This window comes from Podarcis erhardii, assembly GCF_964252035.2.
Source record: "Podarcis erhardii genome assembly, chromosome: 1".
In the NCBI taxonomy this organism is placed as follows: Eukaryota; Metazoa; Chordata; class Lepidosauria; order Squamata; family Lacertidae; genus Podarcis; species Podarcis erhardii.
Genome location: NC_138497.1, coordinates 119,528,294 through 119,554,989, shown reverse-complemented (window position 1 = coordinate 119,554,989; position 26,696 = coordinate 119,528,294). Strand labels below are relative to the sequence as shown.

The 26,696-nt window shown below is 42.7% G+C and overlaps 1 protein-coding gene and 1 long non-coding RNA gene across 6 annotated transcripts in view; one reads left to right on the top strand and one right to left on the bottom strand.

The window, feature by feature from the left end:
• The window catches only part of LOC309335590, a 259,519-nt gene that overhangs the window by 27,680 nt on the left and 205,143 nt on the right, over positions 1-26,696 (bottom strand). The gene's annotated exons all lie outside the window — the stretch shown is intronic.
• Positions 1-26,696, top strand: part of METAP1D (methionyl aminopeptidase type 1D, mitochondrial) — a gene marked incomplete at its 5' end in the record, with an annotated part of 101,123 nt that overhangs the window by 72,335 nt on the left and 2,092 nt on the right. For 4 of the 5 annotated variants that reach the window (XM_081846438.1, XM_081846436.1, XM_081846439.1 and 1 more), the window contains 3 exons: positions 2,137-2,300; positions 22,543-22,640; positions 26,625-26,672. In XM_081846438.1, coding sequence (XP_081702564.1) covers positions 2,137-2,300; positions 22,543-22,640; positions 26,625-26,672 — 310 coding nt within the window. The remainder of the gene's footprint in view (positions 1-2,136; positions 2,301-22,542; positions 22,641-26,624; positions 26,673-26,696) is intronic. The other variant, XM_081846437.1, reaches the window with a different exon arrangement.

Below are 26,696 nucleotides of genomic sequence, written 5' to 3'. Positions count from 1 at the left end.
CTCAGAGAAATGTTGGAGGTTATGGGATTGGACAGCATGACTAAAAGCATAAGTGGAAACAACTATCATTAAATATGGTGCCAAAAACAATCTGGATTTCACCTAAAAAACAATTGTAACAAGTCTATCAAACCATCATGCTCTCTTTAGTGAGTAAGCGCAGTTATGCCCCGATGTGTGTTTACTTGGAGGAAAGTTATTTTGTACAATGAGGCCTATTTCCATGAAGACAGACATTGACTCTTTCAGGCTTTGTGCAGGACTAGTCTCAGGTGTTTCCCTTTAAACTTAATAAGAAACATTTTGGTAAGCGCTAACTTATTAAAATAATGCTTCTTACATAGATTTTATTTTTGTCTCTTGTGTACCTTATTGTGCATAGTTCTTAAACAGCAGATATTAAGACTCTGCCATTCTAAAATTGGAGATGTCAGCTGAGAAATCTATAAAGTACTCTAGTTTGAAACTATTTAATAAATGTTAGCTGCTGATAAAATCTGAACTGTGTAATACCATACAGTGACAAAGCTAAGACTTTGGTTTCTTTGATGTACCTCCAGATAACCAGTTTAATCAGCATTTATCCTGATCTTCTACCACAAAGGTTACACAGTGGTTAGGCTATGTCTGGTCTTTATTGAGCAGTATTAGCCCTGTGCCCTGCATTGCTCAGAAATTCTAGGAAACAAACAAACAAACGAAAACCACCAGTGCAGTTTTAAAATCAGTGTAGTTCTGAAAGGGGCAGCCTGCCCATCTTGATTCAAAATGGCATCCAGTTGTACCCAAACATAAACGAAAACCTGCTCCTTGAACTTAGGAACCATCATACAAAATTGGATTACGATACCTTAAGAGGCAGAGCAAACCGACAAAAATAGCAACTTTCCAAAATATATAGTAGATCCATTCTGATTTGTTATTGGGACAGTTATATAGCAATGAGCGTTCATCCTGATTTGCTTGTGGGGTATTTACATGACTTTCTGTTGAAACATCCATTCATTCCCACACTTTTCAATGCCTTTCCCCATCACATTCCAAACTGCAAAAAAAGCCATTTTTTTAAAAGCGGGTTTGTTGCACTAGGGCAACAGCTCATAAGTCCACTTTAATTGTGCAAACCTGAAGTTCTAGAAAGCACATGAATCTCTCCTGAAAAATACAGAAAATTTGGAGGCACCCAGAGAGCATTTTATTTATACTGTGTACACGTCCGCCATTGCCAGTCTTCTGCCTTATTTTCTTTTTGAAAACCCAATAAGATGCAAAAAATAAAATAAAGAAGCATTGTAACAGATGGTTATAAGAACTGTTTTCAAATGTGGCAACTAAAGATGTCCCAGCTGCTGAAGCTATAAATGTTTGTATAAATATAGGATTTATGTAAATCCTAAATTCCAGATATGGAGCTGTCTAATCTATAGATGTGACATACAGTGTAAACCTCAAACATCCTATGATGGACTTACGTTCTCATCCTTTGTGCTGTTATCTCATCTCATGCCCTACATGATCGAATCTGTTGCAGGAATGAAGGGGAGAGGATGTTCGGTGCAAGATGAGATTTAATTTTATTTCCAATAAGTAGCCTCTCAGTAAGTGTGTCCACAGAAGGATGGTCTTTAGGCCTAAATCCCAATTCTGGCTTATCCAACGGATTGTGCTTTCTCAAGCCAACCTTTGCATTTCGTTCTCATGAGGAGGATAATTTGTGGTACATTGTTTTTAGTTTTTCCAGCCTTGGCTTCCATGTTCCTCGTTAGTTTACTCATCACTGTTAAAGCCGCTAAAATCCCGTTGACCAATGTGATTTGAATAGCCTAATTCTGTGCAGGACCGTAGCCTTAAATTCACAACCTTTAATTTCATAGCTCGTGTTTGTGGAGAAAACCTGCGCCCGGGTTGATGTTTGACAGTGACGGCCTTCTCATTATCATGAATGATCACAGCTAACAGACGAGAACTAACTCCCTTCCACCACCCAATTTTCTGTTCCACTTGCTGCATTTCAATTATTTTATTTTATTTTATTTTTTATTTGCACCTTAAACGCATTGTGAAAGAAACCCAAGAATGTCCTGGCACCTGGCTGCAAAGCGCAAATGTCTCTTTTGCATTTCTGCATGTGCTTAGGTGTACTTCAATGGCTACCATGGTGACACTTCCGAAACAATTCTAGTGGGCAACGTGGATGAGTCTGGTCAAAAGTTAGTGGAGGTTGCCAGGAAATGTAGAGATGAAGCAATTGCAGCTTGCAGACCTGGGGCTCCTTTCTCTGTAATTGGAAACACAATCAGGTAAGCCTTATAGTGACAAGTAAAGGGAAGGCTGGCAAGTGGGACAAAGGTTATTGGTGGTTTGGTACAAAGCTGATGACATGTTTTATGATTCAGAACCATCATTTCAGTCTGATATCACTATGTGAACTGCCAGGCTGTAATGTTGTTCCCTGGGTAAGAAAGGATTTTTAAAAGTGAATTACACTAGACAGGGTCAGTGGATATAGCCCTGTAGGAAAAGCCAAAGACATTTCTAAGACTGGCTGGCTGCTTACCTTTGCAGGTATGATTGGTAGCCGCTTTGACTACCTTAATAAAATCATATTGGAGATGGAGGGGGGAGCGTTGTGTCTGTTGCCTGATAAATAATGCCAGCAAGGACTTTTTATCCATGCCACAAAAAACTGCTAAAGGTTGTCAGAATTATTCAGTGCTGCAAACCCCTTCCCCTTTTATAACAAAATGCAGACAGATTTAAATGCAAGGGAGTTCCCTTTAGGAGGTCCATCCCGTGTGAGTGGCTTTGATCCTGGAACAATATGATAAAACCAATGGTCCATCATGTTCTGGTATATTAAGACGTATTATTTGATCCTTTTACTATTTGCACACAAATTTTTTCTTTTTTAAAAATGTTGCGCCTTAATGCCCTTTAATTAATATGTTAATGCTATCGGGAAGAAATTGCATGAATCTCGGTGCCTACAAAAACACGCATTGCTCAGAATCCTGAAAAGATGCTGTCTTCCCTTTCTTCCCCCCCCCACCCCCCTCTGTATGAATCTTCAAATACTTTAAGAGAAATAAGAAAAGAGAGCAGGAAAATATCAGTTTGATGTATTTATAGCTTTAAAAATATTGTAACAGAGTCTGAATCAAACTTTAGTAAAACCACTTTGGGTTATATCCGAGAAGCTTTTATTGAAGACTTTGTATAAAATTGTGTTTTTGACAGTTTTAAATTATAGGCTAACTAGCCTGGGGAAAAAGGATAGTGTCTATCTGTTCTTTCATAGGAAATGTTGAATCAGACCCCTACTGGGAAAAGAAATTTAATGCATATCTCACTATCTTACTGTCCATGAATGTAATAGAAGTGAATTCAAAATGTAGTTTTATTTTTGCAAATGGGATGAGTCGATGGATGCAGCTCCATATTTTTGAACACCTAGGGTTCAACAAATTTACTGGTGGTGCTCTTGCATTTTAACAAAATTTATTCTCGAGTCGAAGGGGGCACAGAAGACGAGATTCTTATTCAAGCATTCTCTCGAGCGCAGCATTCATGGCTGTGTCTAAAGGGCATGTCAGCCTTTGATTCTCTCTGAGAGGTAATTATCCTTTTCCTGTCACGGAACAACAAATGATAGCTAACTACAGAGGAACATTTGCAGTAGTCACATTCATCAACTGCAGGGGGAAAAAAATTCAATTTAATTGTGCAACACAGCTGCACATAGGCTTTTTGAGCATTGCTGTTGTTCTCCCTGTCTTGCTATTCCTCCCTACCAGATCTATTTTTTAAACTTTTTTCCCCCTCCCTGCTTATTTTTCCCCCTCTTCCACCTCCCCCCCACCCCCATTTTTTTTATATATATTTTTTTGTCTCTTCTTCCATTTTTACTCTCTGTACTTTCTTGTTAAAGTAATTTTCCTTTGTGGCTCTCGTTCTTTTTTCCCCCTCCCCCCCCCATTGAAGGCTATGAATGTAGAAAATTATCACAATTACTCATATAATTGAGCCTCTTTGTAGCAAGTGCAACTCCAGTACCCTTTCTCCATCATGAAAATGGTTTCATTATAGGGTTTTTCATATTCTCTGACACCATCTACACAGAGGAAAAGGCGTGCAGATGAGATGTACTAGGAATAGGGTAGATCAGGAAGGTCACAGTGGGAATAATTAGCTCTGCTATGGAAAGAGCATCTAGGCCTTTTACCGCTACATAAATGTACTGTCCGTGGCTTTTAGTCACAAAAAAACTTACTAACAAATGGAGCTCCCGCCTACTACTTTGAAAAAAAGATTTGTATCAACACTACAATTTTCCATCATTAAGACTAATAACACAGAGCCTAGTATACATCAAGGGGAATAAAAAGAAAAATCTCACATTCAAGTGGCGACTGGGTGCTGACCTTTGTTCCCCGTTTTTTTTGTGTACGACTTAACTCTTTACAAAAAGAGAGCCACACGCCACACCAAGACGCAGGTGAACTCCAGCCAGTGCTAGCTAGCAAAAGTAGCAGCATTCACTTGGAAAAATCTGATAAATCTCCGCACAGGGTAATGCATTTCATTAGATTCACCGCATTAAGTCTAGCTGTATTTTTTTTTTTTTTTAAGGATAAAGAGAAGAGCAGAATTGAAAGTGACATTGCCCTCCCCCCCCCTTTTTTTTTTTTTGCCTTTCCCCTCCTCTCAATGTTGATGCAGAGGTCAGTATTTCACCGCATGTAAATGCGTATGCAAAGCTCAGTTGAAAAGCAAATTAATTTGGATTGGTCGCAGTCACAATCACATCCAGAATAACAGACCCCCGATCATCTGTGCTCCTACCTATTGTCTGTTTTAAATATGCTGGTTTTGCTCAACCAAGGCTTTTCCCGGCCTATTGCAATGTTGCATATGTAGGCTTTGTCACACATTCATGTAAACAAGATGAGAGTTTGGTGGGGAAAATATATTGATTTATTCCTTGCCGGCATTATAAGAGAGACCTATCAAGATTTGAATGTGTGTCCTTCTTTCCACAAATGTGCTTGGTATGCTTACAGCGTGTATTTTGAGATTCCACAGAAAACACATTATGTTAATACATTGGATGCATTTGAATGGATTCTGTAATCCAGAACGTTCTTCGATTCTGGGACCAGAACTCAAAGAACTGTAGCGTATCTTATAGGAAGTCTATTCCGAGAAATGGATATATTTACAAAAATTATTTAGCAGATTGGTTTCCTTTGACTAGGCAATTACTAACCTACTTTTATTCCGTCCATTTAAGTTGACCGCCAGAATTCAGATGAAGTGTAATGACTGGATTTGAATGATCTTTATGTACACCTTCTGCGAGTTTTCTGTTAAAAAAACCTCTGTAAGTTAGTTTCTAAAACAGCGAGGCATGTTCCCTGGAAGTCGTTACTTAGATCTAAACAAATGAATGCAAACATAGTTGTAGTTAAATCAAGCCAATTTCAAACTTGTAGTTAAAATTACCGAGATAAGAGTATCAATAAATGGTTTTAAAATGTTTTAACTTATAAATATATGTTTTGATATTAACTTAGAACAATACAAAGGCAGACTTTAAAAAAAGAAATCTGTTTCTATCAGATTATGCACATTTAAACAATAAGTGGCTCAGGCAAAATAAGTCATTTTAATGTCATCTGTGATAGATTTTCTTTGACAGCTACTGTAAATTACAATTACACTGCTTCTCCCTGCATTTGAAAGTAAGCATTGCAATAAATTATCTTTTATTTCAATCCATCATGTCTGCCTTTCAGAAACAGAGCACCTTAAATAAAAGTTCAGCTCTATTGTAAGAAAAATATAGTAATTTGTGATAGTTTGAAACTAAAAATGTACCTTTCTTTAAGTAGAAAGCCCTAAATTGTGGGCTTTCAAAAAATATTACTAATTATACTTCATAGTTCATTGTCATTAGAGGGAATCCCTGAACTTGTGTATTCTCTTAAGTCTAGAACTGCTGCTTAAGGAAAATAGTTTAAATTCTCCCGGGAGCATTATGTAATCAACTGGGTAAACCATTGTGATACTGTTGGAAAAAATCCATAATCCAACATATAGGTTCCAAAGTCGGGTTGCATCTATGTTGGCAAAATTATGCCCTTTCCACCTCGATCAGTGCTGATTAACAGGGCAAACGGGTTGCATTTGGCGAGGCGGCCCCTTTTCAGTGCTTCTGAATCAGAAATAAAACTGACGTCTTTGTGCATTCGTTTGTTAGCAGTTGCTTCCTGTCCCTCAGGTTCTGTAGCCATGGTTTGGTTCCCTGCCACACACTTGATTCCCACCACACACACCCTCACCTTGTGTTATGTCTCTTCTGAGAATTACGCAATTTTGCATTTGACAGTTGTGAGCCTGGCCGTTTCTAAATAAGCACCTTTCCTCCCTGTTCCCTTTTTTAAAAAACAGAACAAAAACATGTATTTTTTTGCCTCTGTTATTCCCTCCACACGAGATTAGTAACACACATCTAGCAAGCCTGCAGAGATGCACAATTACGCAAAACGTAAAAGAAGGTGGAATTCTGCAAACTTGGACCAGGTCGGAGGGCGAAAGGATAGGGCTCATCAGATCTTAACAAGGGACTATAGACTTCCGTCCAGGAGAGACAGGTTTCTGTGCAGAACTCCTAGTACAGCCGCATAAACTGTAGTCAGAACACTTGCTCTGCTTTTTCATCATAAAGCTAGTTTGCGCAGTCCTTTCAGTTGGGTGCGAAGGTGGGCTCTTAGCTTTCCTAGTTCTGTGCTTCCGTGGAGAAACATGCCATGTGAACTGGTGGTTCGTGGCTGTCGTCAGCTTTGTTACCGTAGCAGCAATCCACACATACACACACACCCGGCAAAAAATAATTTTAGCTGCAAATATAGGAACTTGGGCTAACTCCACTGTCATAGATATGGTTAACATGTGCTGTTTGAGCATGTACCCAAGCAGCCTTCATGTGGGCAGAAAACGTACTGCGCGGGCTGGCATAAACTTCATATGCTGCTTGCAGCGCAGAATATACAAGTTCCATGTGCTTCAGGTGTGCTTCAAGCTTGTTTCTCACTTGCTACGAAAACCTTGCGCCAACAATGCCTTGGCTCACATTGCAGCCATCTCCGTAGGCTAGGCTAGGCTTTAGGTCGAGACTAAGTGAAAATAGATTTGAAGGTAACATGCATTCTGCTGTAGTGCTCTGTAAGAGCTATTATTTTCATGGGCGGAAGGGTATTTAAAATCTGCAAAGAGTGACATCATACTATACCATTTCCGAATCAAGTGTTGGGGGCAGGGGCTGTCACATATATGACAGCTTCTCCTATGTGTAAAGCTGATGTTCTAGGATAGAGTTTGCCATACATCCAGATTTTCTTGGACATTACCAGGATTTCAAAGGCAGAAATAACGTCCGGGGGTCTTTCTGTAATGTGACGCTTTGTCCTGGATCTTAGGCAAGTTAATTGAAAAAGTGGTTTTTGGCATTTTTGTAAAAAAAACCAAAAACTCAACTACTTTCTGATTTTTTGTAAAAAACAACTTTCCGGGTGTCCTGGTTTTTACTTTCTGAAATATGGCAACCGTATTCTAGGAAGAAGTCTTCTAGATGAAGTTTCCCCCCTACAAGTGCAACATTCAGTTCAATCTTGCTAAAGGGGTGCTTGTATAGAAACAGTGTGCTGGAAATATTGAGGTGGTGTGGTTGAAGGAAACAGTTGTCCAAGTTTGCACTCCTTGCTTCAGAGGAAAGGTCTTGTGTATCCAAGTGGTTCAAATCCATTTCCTAACTGTTGTCCTCTTCCATTCTCCCAAGTCTGCCCCACAATATTCAGGCTTTCTCAGTTGGAAAGACACTGAGTCCATAACAGAATCAGAGCACCGGATCTTTCTGTGTTCTTCCAGGCCATAAACACCTTCTCTCCCAGCTTTATTGACTAATCTTCTCCTAGCTGCTACTTTTTATTTCAGCTGAGAAAAGAAGGCAAGGAGGTAATTGTGAATCTTTGTCGCTACCTACTTCAGTCGAGATTTCTTTCACCCGGTTCATTGTTGAGGGGTTACAAGTTCAGCATCTCTTCCCAAAGTTTTCCTTCAAAACACTTTTGTCACTTCGCACCTTGAACATCTAGACTCTGGTGGCTCACTAGGGTCACACAAAATTTTGCAGGGAGAAAAAGCTTTCTGGGGCATAGCTTTTTGTCATTTGACTTTCAAGCCCCAAACCAATTTTCCTGATGCCATCCCAGGAGAAACATTTTGGAGAATGCTCTCGTCCTTCCTCTTTCTGTGGCACGTCAATGACACTTGCTGTCACTGTTCTTTTTACTGGATCCCAAGTGAAGAAAGGGGAGATGGTTGGCCTTTTATCTTTCAACATCTCCTCTCTAGTCTTCACTGTGGATAGGTGAATATGCTAGTTTTGTTTTCTCTCTGTTTCTCATTTTCCCCATCTTTTGGTATGGATTTGGTACGATTTTTGCAACATTGTGAATTCAGAAAGAAAGAAAGAAAGAAAGACCTCAAGGAAACGTGTCAGCATTTCAATCCATATACCTCCTAATACACACATTTTTCTTTGTTTGGAGAACCACATCCTAAATTTCATGTATATTTTTTCACGAAGCGTAAATTAAACAGGATTGCACTAAAAGGCAAACAGAAGCAAACTGTTTCCCATCCCTAGTTGTCACTTATGCCCCTAGAACACAGAGCAGTGTGTGATTTCAAAGTGTGCTGTGAGAGGCCTTTTCCCCACAATTGTAGCTCTACAGCTCTGCCTCTCCCCGATGCGTTGTTGTTGTTGTTGTTGTTGTTGTTATTATTATTATTATTATTATTATTATCTTTAAATGCTGGCTTTCACATGTCCACTAACTGACAAAAGGGCCTTGGGGCCTAATGTACATTAAAAATAGTTGGGTTGTGTCCTAGGAAATTTGGGTTCAGGTTTTCAGTTCATCCATGGTTTTACTGGTTGGCTTTGGGTAAAGAAATGGCTTTTAGCATCTATTCCAACATCTGCAAAATTGGAAAAAGCTAAGCATCTTGCAGAACTAGACTTGCAAAGTGCCATTGTATCTTTACGAAGCACCATAATGCCAGAGCCATTGGCAGAACTGTGTGCAAAAAAATTATTGAAGTGCAAAGTCATGAATGAAGGAAAATGCAGAAGGAACCTAGTTTGTGCTGTTGATTAGCTTAAACAGATACTGGCCTTTGAAATAAATGTTAAGTTCAGTTGAATTTCGCAGTGCTGATTTGCCTTCTTTCTAAAAGGAGAGGTGCTGGATGATTTGTGTAGTCATCTCTGCCTACCACCTAAATTTATTTGTGTTTTAAAAAATGATTGGTTGCCTTGATATAGGAGTATGCAAAGTGATAACACAAAATAAAAGTAAAAGAAGGTTAAAAAAATGGGAAGGGAAAGCTATCTAGAAATTTACTGCACCATCATTTTTTAAATTGGGTGGTGAAGTGGCTTGGCAGGCACCTCTATAAGAAAGATGCTCTATGACATGGAGCGCATTGAGCACACTGCAAGGTCTAATTTCTTTATAAGGTGTGGAACATGGAATGTGGTCTTTCCTAAAAAGACCAAAGAGTCCGAAAAAGTCCTCAGGCAAGAAAGTGCTCTTACAGACTGGTCCATCAGCAGGTCTACATCCTGCCGAGTTAACCAAGTACAACTCCTTATCAGAAGTTACAATCTCATATCAAAGCATGTTAGCTCAAATAGCATCTTGCCCAGAACTCCAGTATGATATGAAGCAGGAAAAAACTCAAGGACTTTGCTCACACAGCTCTCCTGGGACAACTATTTAACCTTGGCTTTAAGATATCTGTGGATGGAGATACCCCCACATCCTTAAGCCAACCTCTGATGCTGCAACCACTACTCTTCTGGACATAAGGTTCTTTATTAATGTCCGGTTTAAATATTTTTACCTTCAATTGGGGCTCATCATTATTTGTCTTGTGTGGTTACAGTAGACAAAGAGCTGCTGACCCTTATTCTGCTTAATTAAGGCAACTTTTCTATCTGACCGTAGTTATCAAATAAGGCACAATAATGAATTTTCTGCTATGAAATTGATAGTAGCAATTTATGAACACAGTAGCCAGGGTGGTTTGAAGGTTGATTATGGTGTGTTTATAAAGGTTGGGATTCAGCTACGTTGCTGTGTGTGTGGAACGAGGTCCACTCGTGCAAAGGAGCTTGCCCCTTCTCCTCTCCCCCAAGCCCCTCATACCCCTAAATATGTTCTGGGAGTTTGAGGGGGGGGCAAGAAGAAGCATAATGGGTGGGTGGGGAGTCTTATTGCATGACCAGACCTTGTTCCCTACACTTGATACCCCACTTAGCACTATGGTGAATTCCACCCATGGAATTGTACTAAGTTGTCTCCTTAGTACAAGAACATCTGCCTATGCCAGGGGTCTCTCTTCTCTTCTCTTCCCATATTCCCTCACCTGCACACATCTGTTCTGTGTTACCACCACCACCACCCAATACTCCAGAGCAGATTTGGGCCACACACCACAAGGGCAGAAAGAAGAGGAAGTCCTGACTTCACTCTAATAGGACAACTTGGTTGGATGCTACCATAGATGGGGAAGGGTCCAGTGCCAACATGGACATGGTGCCTGCAAGTGGACTCCCATAGGCTCAATAAGCCTTGTTTTCTCCCCACACCACACATACACTTGCACACAGGCAACACACCAGGGCATTACAGTAAATGAGAGGGGCCTGCCCATGCCTCGGTCCGGTATATCTGAAGGAGCGTCTCCACCCCCATCGTTCTACCCGGACGCTGAGGTCCAGCGCCGAGGGCCTTCTGGCGGTTCCCTCATTGCGAGAAGCAAAGCTACAGGGAACCAGGCAGAGGGCCTTCTCGGTAGTGGCGCCCGCCCTGTGGAACGCCCTTCCAGCAGATGTCAAAGCGATAAACAACTACCTGACATTCAGAAGACATCTTAAGGCAGCCCTGTTCAGGGAAGTTTTTAACGTGTGATATTTTACTGTATTTTTGCTTTCTATGGAAGCCGCCCAGAGTGGTTGGGGAGGCCCAGCCAGATGGGCGGGGTATAAATAATAAATTATTATTATTATTATTATTATTATTATTATTATTATTATTATGCTCAAGGTCCAGGGTGACTAACAGCCTTTAACATATATAAGGTAAGATCAGTGGGTTACAGTTTTTTCTACAGACCTTTCCCCCACCTCACCCTTTGGCTTTGGTGGCATGCGCCCCCTTTTAAGACAGCAGGGGTGCTGTCTTAATTGCACATTAAGAATAACATAAACCCAGAATCTTTGGGCATACAGAATATGGGGATGGTTTAACATCGCGGTTTCTGCGCAAAGGTTGTACACACATCAGATTTCTCTATTCGGATTACATTTCCCTTAAGCTTTCGTTACTGCTGTTCTGTCCGTTAAATGACAGACTAGCAATGACCTATGTGTCTTGGTCTGCCTGAGCCCAGTGCAGTTAAAGTTCTTAAGATGAACCCACTCTTGTCCCAAAATAAAATAAAATAAGATGGGAAGGTTTTGTTTGAATGCAAGTAACACCCAAAGAATTGGTCAGGGATAAGCTTGCACAAACATTTGGAACCCAACTGCAAACTACAATAGAAGAAAAAGATGAGTCAGATCTCATCTTTCCAACAGGGGAGAGCAGACAAGGATTGCTTTCTAAGGTAAGCCAAGGAGGGAAAATGTGTCCCTCTTCAGTCAGGTGTAATTTGCAGCACAGTTGCACAGCATGAGACCTCACTTAGGCAGATGCCCATCTCTCTATTGTCAGCATAGATGCTGCATGGGATCCGCACCTCAGAAGTGTACTACACTGGTGGTTTGACTATTTATACATTAACTTCTGCTCACTGCTGACTCGCAACCGGCTTGTAAAGTAGGCAAGCTCTTGGTCCGTGGTTCTGTGGTCCGTCAGAACTGTGTGTTGTTACTCTTGGGCTTTAGAGAACCTGAATTTATCTCTCTGGGGAGCTGTGAATAGGAATATGAACAACCCACCCGTTGAGAGGATGATTTTTAGAACCGTGAAGCACCCAAAAGTTTCAGTTGGTAGGTCTCACAATGAAAACAGAAACTATTGGTTTTAATGCATTCCACGACCCCTTTAAGATGGGTTAATGGAGGGATCATCATCCCTTTTCGGCCCATGGCATATTTGAAAATCAGAGAAACTGCCATGGTAAAGGTAAATGACCCCTGGACAGCTAGGTCCAGTCAAAGGCAGCTATGGGATGCGGCTTTCCTCTCGATTCAGGCTGAGGGAGCCGGTGTTTGTGTACAGACAGCTTTCCCAGTCATGTGGCTAGCATGACTAAACCGCTACTGGTGCACAGAGGACTGTGAGATGTGCCAGCACGCACGGAAACACCGTTTATCTTCCCGCTGCACCTGTACCTATTTATCTACTTGCACTGGCGTGCTTTCGAACTGCTAGGTTGGCAGGAGCTGGGGCAGAGCAACGGGAGCTCACTCTGTTGCGGGGTTTCGAACCGCCGACCTGATCGGCAAGCCCAAGAGGCTCAGGAGTTTAGACCACAGCGCCACCCGCTCCCCTTAAACTGCCATGGATATCCTACACAGCCCACAACCATGCACACACTGCAACCTATTCTGTTGGTTGCAAAATTATTATTAGTAGTAGGAGTAGTAGGAGTAGTAGTGGTAGTAGTAGCATACCGCCGTATACCTGTAGATCTAAGGGCGGTTCACAAGATAAAATTCCAATATGAAAAACACAAAATACATAATAAAAATAAGAACAGAAACAAACCAGTAATCCCCCCCTTCCACAACACATTTAAAAGGGCATCGGATGTCAATCAGCCCAAGGCCTGGTTAAAGAGGCAAATCAAAATGGCCCTTGAATACTTTATTTCAAGTCTAATCTCAGCAAAGGGAGGGGGACACTGTGGGCACCAGGGAAGGCTTCTTTGGGGGCATATGCCCCTGTGGGCACCACTTTGGCCAACCCTGGCTTAGAGCCATTTGGCACTGAGCTCAGGAATGCTGACTTCCCAGCTGTTTTGTGGCTCACATCCTGTGTGTCCCGTGGCGAAAGACACGTCAAAGAAATCTTCCTGCAGAAACCAACACTGAAAGCTACTAGAATATTCGCCAAACGTCCATGAAATCACAGCAGGAAATAAAAAATGTGGTGGGTGTATGTTTGTTGTACCTACTCTTCCCCCATTGCCTATTCACATGCCCTAATCACAACCTCCCATTCTGCCATTTGTACACAGACACCCCCCCATTATTCTCGTACTCTTATGTCTAATAGCTTCTCACCAATACAATAGTTGTAGCTCCTTGTGTACAGGACACACAGGCGCTGATGAGCTAATGGCAAATTCCATATAAATTTCACAACATTTTTAAAAAAGCATTTTCATAGCGTTTTTAAAAATCTGTGTAGATCCAGCCTATATCAGTTTCCAACAACAGAATACAGCCCCACCAGTAAGTTCTTCATGCTAGCAGCTTAGCTTGTTAGCAGTCAGTAAGAAGCATTATTGGCATGCGGTACAATTATGTCTGCTCATTGTTTTGTGTTATTGTGAGCCACTTTGAGCTCAGTGTTGTTCAGAAAAGCAGAATACAAATACTAAGTCAAAGCATATAAGCATTCTGTTACATCACAGACCTTCAGGCAGTAACAAGGCATAGGGCATCTTTGCAATGAAATAAAACCAGACTTCTGTCTTGCAGCCAGTAGGGAGATTTGTGTGGTTTTACCTCCAGTGTATGTTGACTTTGGGTTTTTTTTGGGGGGGGGGCAGATTTGTTAGGCTATAATATGTAGTGATTGGAAAACCACCACTTGCAGAAATCTGGCTTCCACCTAACTCTTAAAGAATACAAGATAAAGGATGATGTCTGAAGCATTTGCAGCCTTCCACTCCCCATGAAAACTCCTCTGTATTTGGTAGCTGTAAGGGAATCTGCGAAGAGGCAGAGGCTTTTGCATATTTGTGACATATTTGTCTGAACAGAGTGAGAGTAATGCTTCCTGTCGAGACAAATTGATTTTATTTATTAAAGATGCTGAAACAATTGTTGAGAGAGGCAGTGTAGAAAAGTAAACCCGAGCAGCAGCAACAAAAAGGTCCAACGTTTGAAGAACATGTGTCCTCCAGAGCTGCTTTTCTGCTCCAAAAATCCAACACACCCCCCCAAATTAGTGCAGCCTTAGTCTACATTTTTGATCTAGAAACCCCATGCTTCATTTGCTCCCAGACATCTGCTTTCCACAGCTCCCTTTCCCCTTGTCTTCTACCCATGCACTCAGTATGAGGGTGTGGCTGATTTTGCTTTCTCTTTGACTTTCCTTTCTTCATATCTCCATTTCCCATTGTTTCTTTCACTCCACGCTTTCCTGACTACAGTGGTACCTCAGGTTAAGAACTGAATTCGTTCTGGAGGTCCGTTCTTAACCTGAAACTGTTCTTAACCTGAAGCACCACTTTAGCTAATGGAGCCTGCCGCTGCTGCCACACCCCTACCACACAATTTCTGTTCTCATCCTGAAGCAAAGTTCTTAACCTGAGGTACTATTTTTGGGTTAGCGGAGTCTGTAACTTGAAGCGTCTGTAACCTGAAGCGTCTGTAACCCAAGGTACCACTGTATTTTGTGTCTCTTTCTCCAGTGCCCCTCTAACATTTCTGTCCCCCTCCCCTCTTCTCCCATTGGAAGCCTGCTCTGATCTTAAAATGTTGTGAGACTTTTTCAGAACTCCACCTCACAGTATCCTTTCCCCTCTGCCTTTCATGATGTTGTCTCCGTCTCTTTCCTCAGCTTCTTGTTCATTGCCTGCTTTGCACGTGCCTACTCAGCCAGCTTGTCTCCGAGCTCCCAGCTTCCCTACTTCCTGAGATTTCTTCCCGCTTCTCACCCTGGCACACAAAACTTCTCCTATCCCTGGGGCCAGTGTGCAGTTTAATCCCAGCCAAACTAGCAACCATCCCTTCCCTCATAGAAGCAGAACTGCAAACATGGACAGCTTTGCTCTCCCAGCATCTAGAAGGTTTGTAAACAATATTCCATGCTATCACACTGGCTCAGCCAATCGGTATCAGAGGCTTCACTGGCAGAAACACAATGCAGTATGGATGTGCAATATACTATATTGTTGTCACCTTTCACAATATTACATCCAATAATATCAAAGTTCTACTGTTCTGAATGGGCATTTCAGACATGCATTAGAAACTCTGCCCAAATGAATGGATTACACATTTACATCCTTAGATGATCCTCTACTGACTAGTGATGACAATTAGAAGCCCATGCTTTAGCCAGCTATTTTGCTTTGATTGATTTAAATAGTGTATATTTCAGACAACAGACTATATTTTGAATGAAAATACAATGTTGGGGAATTTTTAAAAAATTACATTTAAATTTTTATTTTAACAAAGTAATAAAAATGAATAAAAATGTGCACCCCACTCCTGAGACGATTCCATTATAACTATCCAACCTCCCAAAATTTCAACACCTCTTGTGATGGTTTGAACCCTTTCCGTTTTAACGGTACAAATTCTACAAATACCTTCCATATCTCCTCAAAATAATTTCTCCTGCATATTCCCTGTCTTACCCTAATAGCACATGTTAATTTATCATTAATAGCTCTATCCCACACCTCTTTATACAATTCTTCCATTTTATATTCATCTTGCCCCTTCCACTTCCTAGCTATCATAACTCGTGCAGCTTGTCAATAAATTTGTGAGCAAGTCCTCCTTAGCCTATGAACCTTCCACCCACATTGTAAATCAATAACAATGCTACCTCTGGACTTTTGGCCAGCTTTAACCCAGTGATTGGGACACGGGTGACGCTGTGGGTAAAACCTCAGCGCCTAGGACTTGCCGATCACATGGCCGGCGGTTCGAATCCCCGCGGCAGGGTGTGCTCCCGTCGTTCGGTCCCAGCTCCTGCCCAACTAGCAGTTCGAAAGCACCCCCAAGTGCAAGTAGATAAATAGGTACCGCTTTATAGTGGGAAGGTAAACGGCGTTTCCGTGTGCTGCTCTGATGCTGGTTCGCCGGAGCAACCTCGTCACACTGGCCACGTGACCTGGAAGTGTCTGCGGACAGCGCTGGCTCCCGGCCTCTAGAGTGAGATGAGCGCACAACCCTAGAGTCTGTCAAGACTGGCCCGTACGGGCAGGGGTACCTTTACCTTTACCTTAACCCAGTGATTTCTGTTATCTCCTTAAACACCCTTTGCCAAAAAAAATTTGTACATATTTACACCCCCACCACATGTGAACATAAGTCCCCTCCGACATAGTACCAAATATTCCTTGTTTATTTGATTTAATCTTACTGGTGTTAAATACCATCTCCATACTAATTTACAGTAATTTTCTTTTATCTTTATAGACAACATTTTCTACGTTCATTTCTCTTACATTTCCCCCCAGTTTTGACTATTTACCTGCCCACACCTCTTTCTACTAATATTTTATCAATTTCACTGGTTTCCCCTTTTTAAACTATATTTTCTTCTTTAGCTCCCTTTTTATAATCTCCCCCCAAAAAAATTTTTGTATATTCTTTGCATATCTTGTTTTCCCTTCACCACTTCTTTGTTCATTGCTCCAGTTATTTTACTTTCTGATAGAGTTCCTCTTATTTGTTCTTTGCTTCTCATTTTCTCCACCCATTCCTTTATTTTAAGTATTTTCTTCTCTTTCGCTTCTTTTTCAATTTCCTTTTTAAAATTTACTGGGAAGGGGTGGGGTGGGGGGAACTTCTGTTGCTGCTTCAGAGTAAAGCATGAAAAAGACAGTCTCCATTAGTGTCTCAAGATAAGCAGGAAGAAAAAGTCAGGCAAACCCAAATAGAAAATTGATTAAATTATTTTGGCACCAGCAAGCACACACTTGGAGAAAAGCAGAGAGATATACAAAGGCTTAGTGCTTCAAGGAGGGGGGGAATAATGAATCGCTTGTTCTTATCTCTTTTTTTCTGTTCATTTTTATGTGTTAAGTGAGAAAACTGTTAACTTCCTAGCTTCTCATTTCTACTGCTCTTTTCGGTGACTCTAGTGAAACAATTGCGTTTTTTAAAAAAACACCTCTCAAATCCTAGTGAGATTTTTTTTGGGGGGGGAGAAAAGAAAAATCTTTTAACTTCCATGTTCCTGCTTCTTTGTGTCATTACTTAACTCCCTGTGAGTATTTAGGAGATCCATAAAGACATTTGAGCTATCATACATTTGAGATCTATACTCTGCTGTGCTCCAGAATCAAACAAAATACTGTAATAGCTAAAGATTTTTTTTGTTGGTGTGGTAGGCAAGCAGTAGCTAATCTATAGGGCCTGTTCAAAAAAAAAAAAAATCCATTCAAGGTGTTATCTGTGAGCAACATTAAAAGTTATTGACCTAGTTCTTCACTCTCCCATTTTCCAGCTCTGGGGTGCCATTCACTGTAATGGCAGCGCTATTGTAGTGGCAGCACATTCTTGAGCAATGGGGCAAATGTGTGGGCAGATGCAACAAAAGCTCCATGTAAATAGACCCAGAGGAAGGAATCAAGTCCTCACCTTCACGGGCAGATAGGGCGATTTATTTGAAATCAAACTGGCAAGTATAGTCAACTTTTTTCAAAATAAAATAAATGTAGCTTCTTTAAATGCCTCGACCCTTGGGCTTCTGCTAAGCTCATAAACTGTGTGGAGATCAAAGCCCCTGTGTGAGAGACAGGGAAGGGGAAATCTCAAAGGGTGAGAGGCAGGGAGAAGAGAGGGGCACCCCCAGGTGAGAGCAAGAAGGATACCCCTTTTTCTGGATGGGTCAAAAGTTAAGATATGTTTGTGAGAGAGGATCCTGTATTTTTCTGTCTCTTCTATCTTTTCTTTGTTCTTTTATTCTCTTATTTTTGTGTGTGTGTGTGTGACTAGCTTGTCTTATATTGTACTGTGAAAAGTGTTAATTAATATATACAATGCTACCTCGGTTTTCAAACGTCTCCATTGACGAACATTTCGGAACTCGAACACCGAAAACCCAGAAGTAAGGGCTTCCATTTTCGAACACGCCTCGGAAGTTGAACGGCTTCCGCTTAGCGTTTCTCAATTTTTTCAATTAAATTTGCAGACTGCCCTTTGCACCTTGGTTTTCAAACGTTTCAGAACTCAAACGGTCTTCCAGAATGAATTACGTTCAAAAACTGAGGTACCGTGTGTGTGTGTGTGTGTGTGTGTGTGTGTGTGTGTGTGTTATCACATGCCCACTGCAAATAACACAGGATGCTGGCTCTGTTAAAAGAGGTAATTGCAACATTTCCACATCAAAAGTATATCCGTGGCAGAGTTTATGAATGCAGCCTCTCATGCCTTCCATATACACGCTGACATACTACTGTGCTCATTTCAAGAGTAAAAGGTAAAGATAAAGGACCCCTGGATGGTTATGTCCAGTCAAAAGCGACTATGGGGTGTGGCACTCATCTCGCTTTCAGGGTGAGGGAGCCGGTGTTCGTCCACAGGCAGATTTCCAGGTCACGTGGCCAGCATGACTAAACTGCTGCTGGCGCAATGGAACACCATAACAGAAACCAGAGCGCACGGAAACACCGTTTACCTTCCTGCCACAGTGGTACCTATTTATCTACTTGCACTGACGTGCTTTCGAACTGCTAGGTTGGCAGAAGCTGGGACAGAGCAACGGGAGCTCACGCCGTCGTACAGATTTGTTGTTGTGGTTTTTTTTAATAAATATTTATTAGAGTTTTTGGTGCATTTTGAATACAAATGCACCAATAATAAACAATCTTACTTCTATCACAACGTAGTTTCATCACTTCTTTGGACTCCCTCACGTCTCCCGCTCCCATTTACATCGTTAAAAGGTTTTTCCAAGCAAATTATCAACTTGTTTACGATCTTATATCCACTCATTTAAGTATAATCTAGCAATTCTCCATAAAATTTATGTTTTCTTTAATCTCACTTATCATCAAATTCAAAATCTAATTTAGTGGTGGCCAATTTTTTATAATCTAGCATCCTTCTTAACATTCAACCAAATTACAATGTTTTTGTAAATACATCTTAAATTTCTTCCAGTCTTCCTCAATCCTCTCTTCTCCCAGGTCTCGGATTCTGCCAGTCATCTCGGCCAGTTGCATATAGTCCATCAGCTGCATCTGCCACTCTTCCAATGTGGGTAGATCTTGAGTTTTCCAGTTTTTTGCGATGAGTATCCTTGCTGCCGTTGTTGCATACATAAAAAATGTTTGGTCCTTCTTTAGCACCTTCTGGCCGACAATACCCAGAAGGAAGGCCTCTGGTTTCTTGGTGAAGGTATACTTAAATACCTTTTTCAGCTCATTATATATCATTTCCCAGAAGGCCTTCACCTTAGGGCATGTCCACCAGAGGTGAAAGAATGTTCCTTCATTTTCTTTACATTTCCAACATTTATTATCAGACGAATGGTATATTTTGGCAAGTTTAACTGGGGTCATGTACCATCTATATATCATTTTCATTACATTTTCCTTCAGAGCATTACATGCAGTGAAGTTCAGCCCAGTGGTCCATAACCTTTCCCAGTCCTCAAACATAATGTTATGCCCAATGTCCTGTGCCCACTTTATCATAGCCAATTTAACCATTTCGTCTTGTGTGTTCCATTTTAACAGCAAGTTATACATTCTAGATAGTACCTTAGTCTTTGGTTCTAACAATTCTGTTTCTAACTTCAATTTCTCCACCTGGAACCCTAACTTTTTGTCATTTTTAAAAACTTCTTTAATCTGAGCATAATGTAACCAGTCTCGCACTTTGTCCTTCATTTTCTCCAAACTCTGCAATTTCCAATTGTCTCCATCTTTTTCTAATATTTCCCAATATTTTGGCCATTTGGCCTCCATATTGGGTCTTTTTCGGGCCTTAGCTTCCAGAGGTGAAAGCCACCTTGGAGTTTTATTTTCCAATAACACGCCGTCGTACAGATTTGAACTGCTGACCTTCCAATTGGCAAGCCCAAGAGGTTCAGTGGTTTATACCACAGCACCATCCACGTCCGTGTTGTAGGAAACTACAGCAGCCATTTGTTGTCTCTATGGTGATGTAATGCATCTCTTAAGTGAGGCTTTTGTGGAGTGGAAATTGGAGTAAGTGGGAACCTAGACTTTCATCCAGTCCACTTTCATTCCATGCAGTTCCCGTTTAAGTGGTGATGGTGGTATTCTTAAATTCCAGGAAAAGTGCCCAAAGAGTCTTCTGATTGAAGACCTCCATCTCTGTTCCGCAAAACATGTCAGCCATCTGCCATGTATAAAAATAGGGAAATGTGAAAATATATTTCACACTGATTAGGCACTGCAGCCCAGTGGTGGAGCTTCGTGCTCCGGCACTGGGGGGCGGAGAGCAGGCGAGGGCAGGGCTGCTGCGTGTCCTGGGGGTGGGGCGCGCCTCCTGGGGCGGGGCACGTTGCCTGCAGGGGCATGGCACAGGCAGGGGGGCAGCTGCGATGGCACCCTACTGGGATTGCGCTGCCGGGGGCGGTGCACTCCCCCTGCACTCCTCTTCCTCCGCCAGTGCTGCAGCCCAAACACTGAAATGAGGACAGCAGCGAACTCTGGAGAACCTTGAGTTTTGCAGAACTATTTAAAAATCCTTTTTTTTAAAAAAAAAAAGCAAAATAGTCCTCTACCCCTTTCCTTAAAAACACGGTATAATAGAGCAAGGAGTCAATTGGTTTGGCTTGAACTCTGAAATGAAGTACTCCTGTTACAAGGTGAGAATGTACTGCAACATTTCATCTATGTTCTATAGCCAGATTAAATACCCTTTGACGCAGTATGTTTCACTTCCAAGAGCCATGCTTAGTTCAGATGCTTCTCTTGAACTAACGGCATTTGCCAGTAGTTACTCCTTTTACTCCTGGCCTGTTGTAATGGACGATACAAGTTTACCCAATTACCCGGTATAAAAGATCCCTCAAACCACCCTCACTGAACCGGGTTTTTTTGTGGGTTGTAAACCACAGAACCTAGGGCTTGCTGATCAGCAGGTCAGCGGTTCGAATCCCCGTGACGGGGTGAGCTCCCGTTGCTCGGTCCCTGCTCCTGCCAACCTAGCAGTTCGAAAGCCCGTCAAAGTGCAAGTAGATAAATAGGTACCGCTCTGGCGGGAAGGTAAACGGTGTTTCCGTGCGCTGCTCTGGTTCGCCAGAAGCGGCTCAGTCATGCTGGCCACATGACCCGGAAGCTGTACACCGGCACCCTCGGTCAATGAAGCGAGATGAGCGCCGCAACCCCAGAGTCGGCCATGACTGGACCTAATGGTCAGGGGTCCCTTTAGCTTGTATCTTAATGCTGTGGAAACTGAAGCTCGTTAGCAAATTGCCAGCCTGTGCAAATTTGTGTTCTACTGTGGGAAAATATTGACCTTTTCTATTAAAATATATATATATTAATTTACTGGTGTCAACTCCACTGTAAACTTGGCAGTTTAAAAGTGCTTGGGAATGCAATCTAAGGATTTTGTCCACTCGGCAATTGTGGTGGCTGCATTGTTCTGTCCAAATGCATTAAAATGGCACCTGAGGAGAGAGGTGCTCAACCATGCCTATTTGCTGTGATGACGGCCTTCGGGGAGAGTAACAATTTGGTTTTTATTAATATCAGATGTACTCTCGGAGTCGAAAGAGCTTGCTTTAGGAGGGGCAATGGCTTCATTTTAAGGCAGGCTCCTTTGTGTGCTGAAGGGCACACATTAAGTCTCCAATTAAAAGGATCTCAGCAGACCCTGGAGAGCTGGTTGCTGGTTGGAACTGATGCTACTGAGCTAGATGGAACCAATGGGCTGACTCAATACAAGGGAGCATCACATCGGGGGCTATCAGAATAGCATTTGTGCCCCCTCCCAATATGTGCCTGGTTTTTTAGAAGAAATGATTTGGGGTTTGTCTTTCAGCTTGGCACTAATGCTCACACGGATCTGATGCTTGGTAGAACTTTAAAAAGCATTGCCTGCTTAGTTCCCCTATGCCCAGTCCCAAGATAAACATTACTTTGCTTTTAAAGGGTTGTCTGGTTTTTTAGTACCAGGTTTACCCTATGAAAGGAAGATTCCTCTCTTGTCTTCCGAAGCCCCAAAGTTCACCGTTGAAGTTACCCACCTTATTGTGTCTTCCTGGGGCAGAGAGCCTTTTATGGGAGGCCATGATCTTTTTAAAGGCAGTGTTTGCTATTCTGTAGGTAAGCACATGGGAAGCACATTGGAAATGAAATGTGACAGAATGGTTACATTGCTCAAAAAACGCCGTTTAACCCGCACTGAACTTGCAGCACTGAAATTTACTGAACCGGGGGAAGTCCCTAATGGGTTAATTGAAAGAAGCGTGAATATGTATCTGAAGAGATTTAATGTTTGATTCATTCTTTGAATTCTGGAGTGTCTTTTTCTTTCCTATTAAATGCTTTCACTTTTGCTCTCCTTTAAAGCCATATAGCCCGTCAGAATGATGTACGAGTGTGCCCCTACTTCGTTGGGCATGGGATAGGATCTTACTTCCACGGCCACCCGGAAGTTTGGCATCATGGTAAGAAGGTTCCTCCATCATCGGTTCAGGAGCTTTGCACTTGAGTATTCACATGCAGGAGATGTGCTCCTCCTTTCCAGCTTAAAAAAGAAGAAGGGGGGGGGAATGCTAGTGGGAAATAGTCTTAAAACAGCCCCAAGTAGCATGGCCAGTTGCCAGGAATGATGGATGTTGTAGTCCAACCACATTACCTAAGAGGAAAAGCTGAAGTCTGCACTCGTCACGTCCGGCACAATTGCCACAAGCCACAAGCCTGCATGTATCAAAAGACACTGGGGATTGCTTGCAGGAGTGTTCTTGAGGAGTAGTCGAAGACCCTTGAGTCCTGTCTCTTTTATGCTGGGCCCTATAGCTCCTACCCTTCCCTGCCCTTATTTGTATTCATGTTTATTTCACATATAGGAACTCCCAGCCTTGCTGCAAAGCTCAGCGCTGGTGAGACCCCAGCTACCAACCACCTGAATGTGCTCAGAGAGACCTGATCTTGCATCAATACATATAAATTAGCATGTGCCCATTTTCATAATGGGTCTGTACCCTGAATCTTTTTAAATATCTAGCAGCACCCCTGGCTGAGCGAGACTGTTAAAATTACAACAACAAAACACAAACCCCGGATGCATTACGGATCTCAACAGTTTCCAGAGTTGCATTTTGTTTGATGTTCTCCCTGTTAGGATGTAGTTCCATTCCACCTTAAAAGGGTACAGGCATGACGTTTGTGTATCACATGCCTGTTTACTTCCAGCTTTTGCTGGGAACTTCCGTTGCATGTAGCATGTGCATGTGATACACAAACGTCATGCCTGTACCCTTTTAAGGTGGAATGGAACTACATCCTAACACTCCCCACCTCCAAACACACTCCAGTTCCCATCAGCCACAGCCAACATAATCAATAGCCAGGAATTGTGGGAGTTTTACTCCATAACATCTGATTTCTGAGTATGCCCCCTGCTTGGTCGGTCATGGGATCAGAGCCGTCTTTCCCATTGGTGTTAGTGGTTCGTTGCGCCAGGACGCCGGCTTCTCAGGGGCGCCCTAGCGAGTGAGGGAGCTGCACAGCTTTGCCGGCAGCCTCCCCTTTCCCTGCACACCCGCCAGCTGTGCCCCGCCAACTATATGGCTGGCAGGCATGCAGCTTCCCTCCCCAGCCTCTGCATCTGCTAAAGATGGTCCTGGTCATTGTCCTCCTGCTGCTTTGCGCCCGGACGCCAGATAGCATGACCGCCAGCATGTTTTCCTGCTTGATCGCTGCCACCATGCTGGGGATCGGGGCGGTGGGAGAGGCAGAGGACATTTTCCACCACCCCCTCCCTTGTTTTGGAGTTGCCGGGGGGGGGGCGCCGGATATGCTTAAGATGGCCCTGCATGGGATTGGATCTTACTTCCACGGCCACCTGGATGTTTGACATCATGGTAAGAAGGCCCTTCCATTAGCTACCCCTGCTTTAGACTGAAGGGATATCTACTGTTGGGAGTTAGTTTGGGGGATGTTACGTGGTTGTTTTAAGATATTGACGTGTTGCAAGACTATAGGGCAGCGTGGTCAACGTGCCTTCCAGATAATTGTTTGATAACAACTCTCATCAGCCCTAGCCAGCATGACCAATGATTAGGAATTGAAGTCCAATAACATTGGGACTACCCCAAGTCTCACTACCTTCTGGAAAACGTGGGTTGAAGGATTTTCTTACGTATAAAGTCATCACGATCTTTTACTGCACTGAAGCTGCTCGAGTCAGCTTTACCATTCCCATCTATCGTTCTAAACAGTGGCTGGTGTGGAGAGTTTGCAGAGACATGTTGAATTCCCAGTGACCGCAGCATCAAGGGAGGACTTTGGGATCACAGCTGAAACACACAGCTTTTGTGTTGCCCTTTGGAGGCTGCCCATTGTTTAACTGAAAGCTGTGGCAGGGTGACATTTCGAAGGCAACGTATTTAGCCTCCATTTCTGCAGATAGGACTTGAGTGTTTTGGTTGCAAACAGGGAGCCTCTCCTGGAGTGCCAAGCTGAAGTGCTTTTGCTCTCCCTGATGCATCTTCTGAAATAAGCTGTTGCTTACAAAAGTTCGTGCCGCAACCAATCTATTGTTGGCATCTGTCTGTCTGAAGAGACAATGGAGTGCGCCTCCAGGGGTGAAGTCAGACCACTGTGTTAGCAGCAGCAAAGTGACCTCCCCTGAGCGCAAGCCTGGGCAGTGTCTATAGAGGTCCTGAGCTACCCAGAGAACAAGACTCCCCTCTCAGCCTCGCTGATGTGGTCCAAAGGAAAGCAGAGCAATAGGTTTGGCACCAGCTTGGCTGCAGGAGTTACCAGAAGGAGGCATGCAAACCACCATCCAACTATCTTAGGGGCTCCGCTCTCAATTTGTGTAAGGTTTACTCCTTAGCCTTCTCTTCTCTGGAAGATATCTCACAAGGCAGGAGAGGTTTAGGATCAGAATGTTCCTTCTCCTAGGTGGGCTATCTTCCCAAGTGGATGAGCCCCACCTGCCCCTTACTTTCCTCTCCATCACGTGCACAAACTGCCTTCTTGACCATTGGACCCACTATGGGCTAAGTTCACCCTTAACACTGGGCTCTCTGAAATTAGAGTGGAGCTTTGAGGATAATCTGAATTGAACCCTGCCCAGTAATTCAGTATAATTTGACAAATAAGAGCCAGGATTTAGGGTCCGGGTGTGTCTGCCCTCCCCCCCAAGTAGACTGTTCCTGTTCTATTGCCCTTAGAATCATAGAGTTGGAAGAAGCTCCTTGACTTTTTAAGCTGAACTGAGAAAGGACGACACAAGATTTTCCAAGGTACCGCTTGTGAGATTCTTACTGACGTTGGAGTAGTGGAAGAAGCAGATCAGAAGCTCCAACTTTTCTTTGATGCAGAGTGACACTCACTTCCTTTGTTGTGGTCTCCCCTCCAGATAGAATTGTGAATCAACTTTGTGCAGCAGCAAAACTATGCCCAGGGCTCAGTGTTGTTAATAAAAGTCAACTCCTGGCAATCGCCCCAACCTCACCCTTTTGGTTACATGGGCACTTGGAAAGCAAAGAGCTAGGACAGAAATGGGCAGGGGTGGGGGTTAGGAGGGGAACCCAGAATTCGACCCTCACAATCCAAATTGATACCACACACAGAGAGAGAAACAGAAGGGAGGAGAAGACAATCCCATGTTCCAGCAGTTTTACACATTGCTCCAAAGCAGGTCCTATCGCTTTACATACTTCCAGCTGAAGGTGCTGAGGGAGAAACCAGGTGTTGGTACAATGAGAACCTACACCAGGTGCATTTCGGATGTTGGACTTCAGATCCCATAATCCATGACCATTGGGGCTGTACTGGTGAGAGCTACAATATCTGGAGGGCTCCACGTTGGCTACCCCTGTTGTTAGTGCCTCCTTATAATTCAGAAAGGCTTCTGTTTGCTTTTGCTTTAAGGGAAACAAAACTTAGAGGTTGGACAATGATTGATTTTTCTTTTTTTAAAAATCAAATCAAATCAAAAGCAAAGTGTTTCTCCACTTTCAGTTTAAAAAAATAATAATTCTGAAACATGGTGGGGTGGGGTTAAGTTAAAAACTCACAGAGTTGCAAAGAAAGCAGCCTGGATTTATTTTCTTCCTGATCTCCTCCCCCCCCCCACCTCTTTCTGCATCACTGATATCCACCAGCTAACGGGGTTAACTCTGCCTTTGGTGATCAGGGTAACAAACCTTTGGTGACCAGGGTTGCAACAACTGAAGGCTCAAATTGGGCTGCAATGTCTCAAATTGGGAATAATTCACTATATGGGCAGGATGGAGAGCGATTTGGACCTTTTTGAGGAATGGGTGAGGTGTGCTTCGTTTTCAGGGCACCACTACCTCAAATACTAAAAAGAAACTCTGCTCCCCAAAAAGGATTGCAGATACACTCTTCTGAGGGCGGGCGCGCAATGTCCCCCTTGTAATTGAAACGTTTCTCTTTTTTTCTCCACTCCACAGAGAACGAAAGCGATTTGTTAATGCAAGAGGGCATGGCGTTCACAATAGGTTAGTTGCGGTTTGTATCGAAAA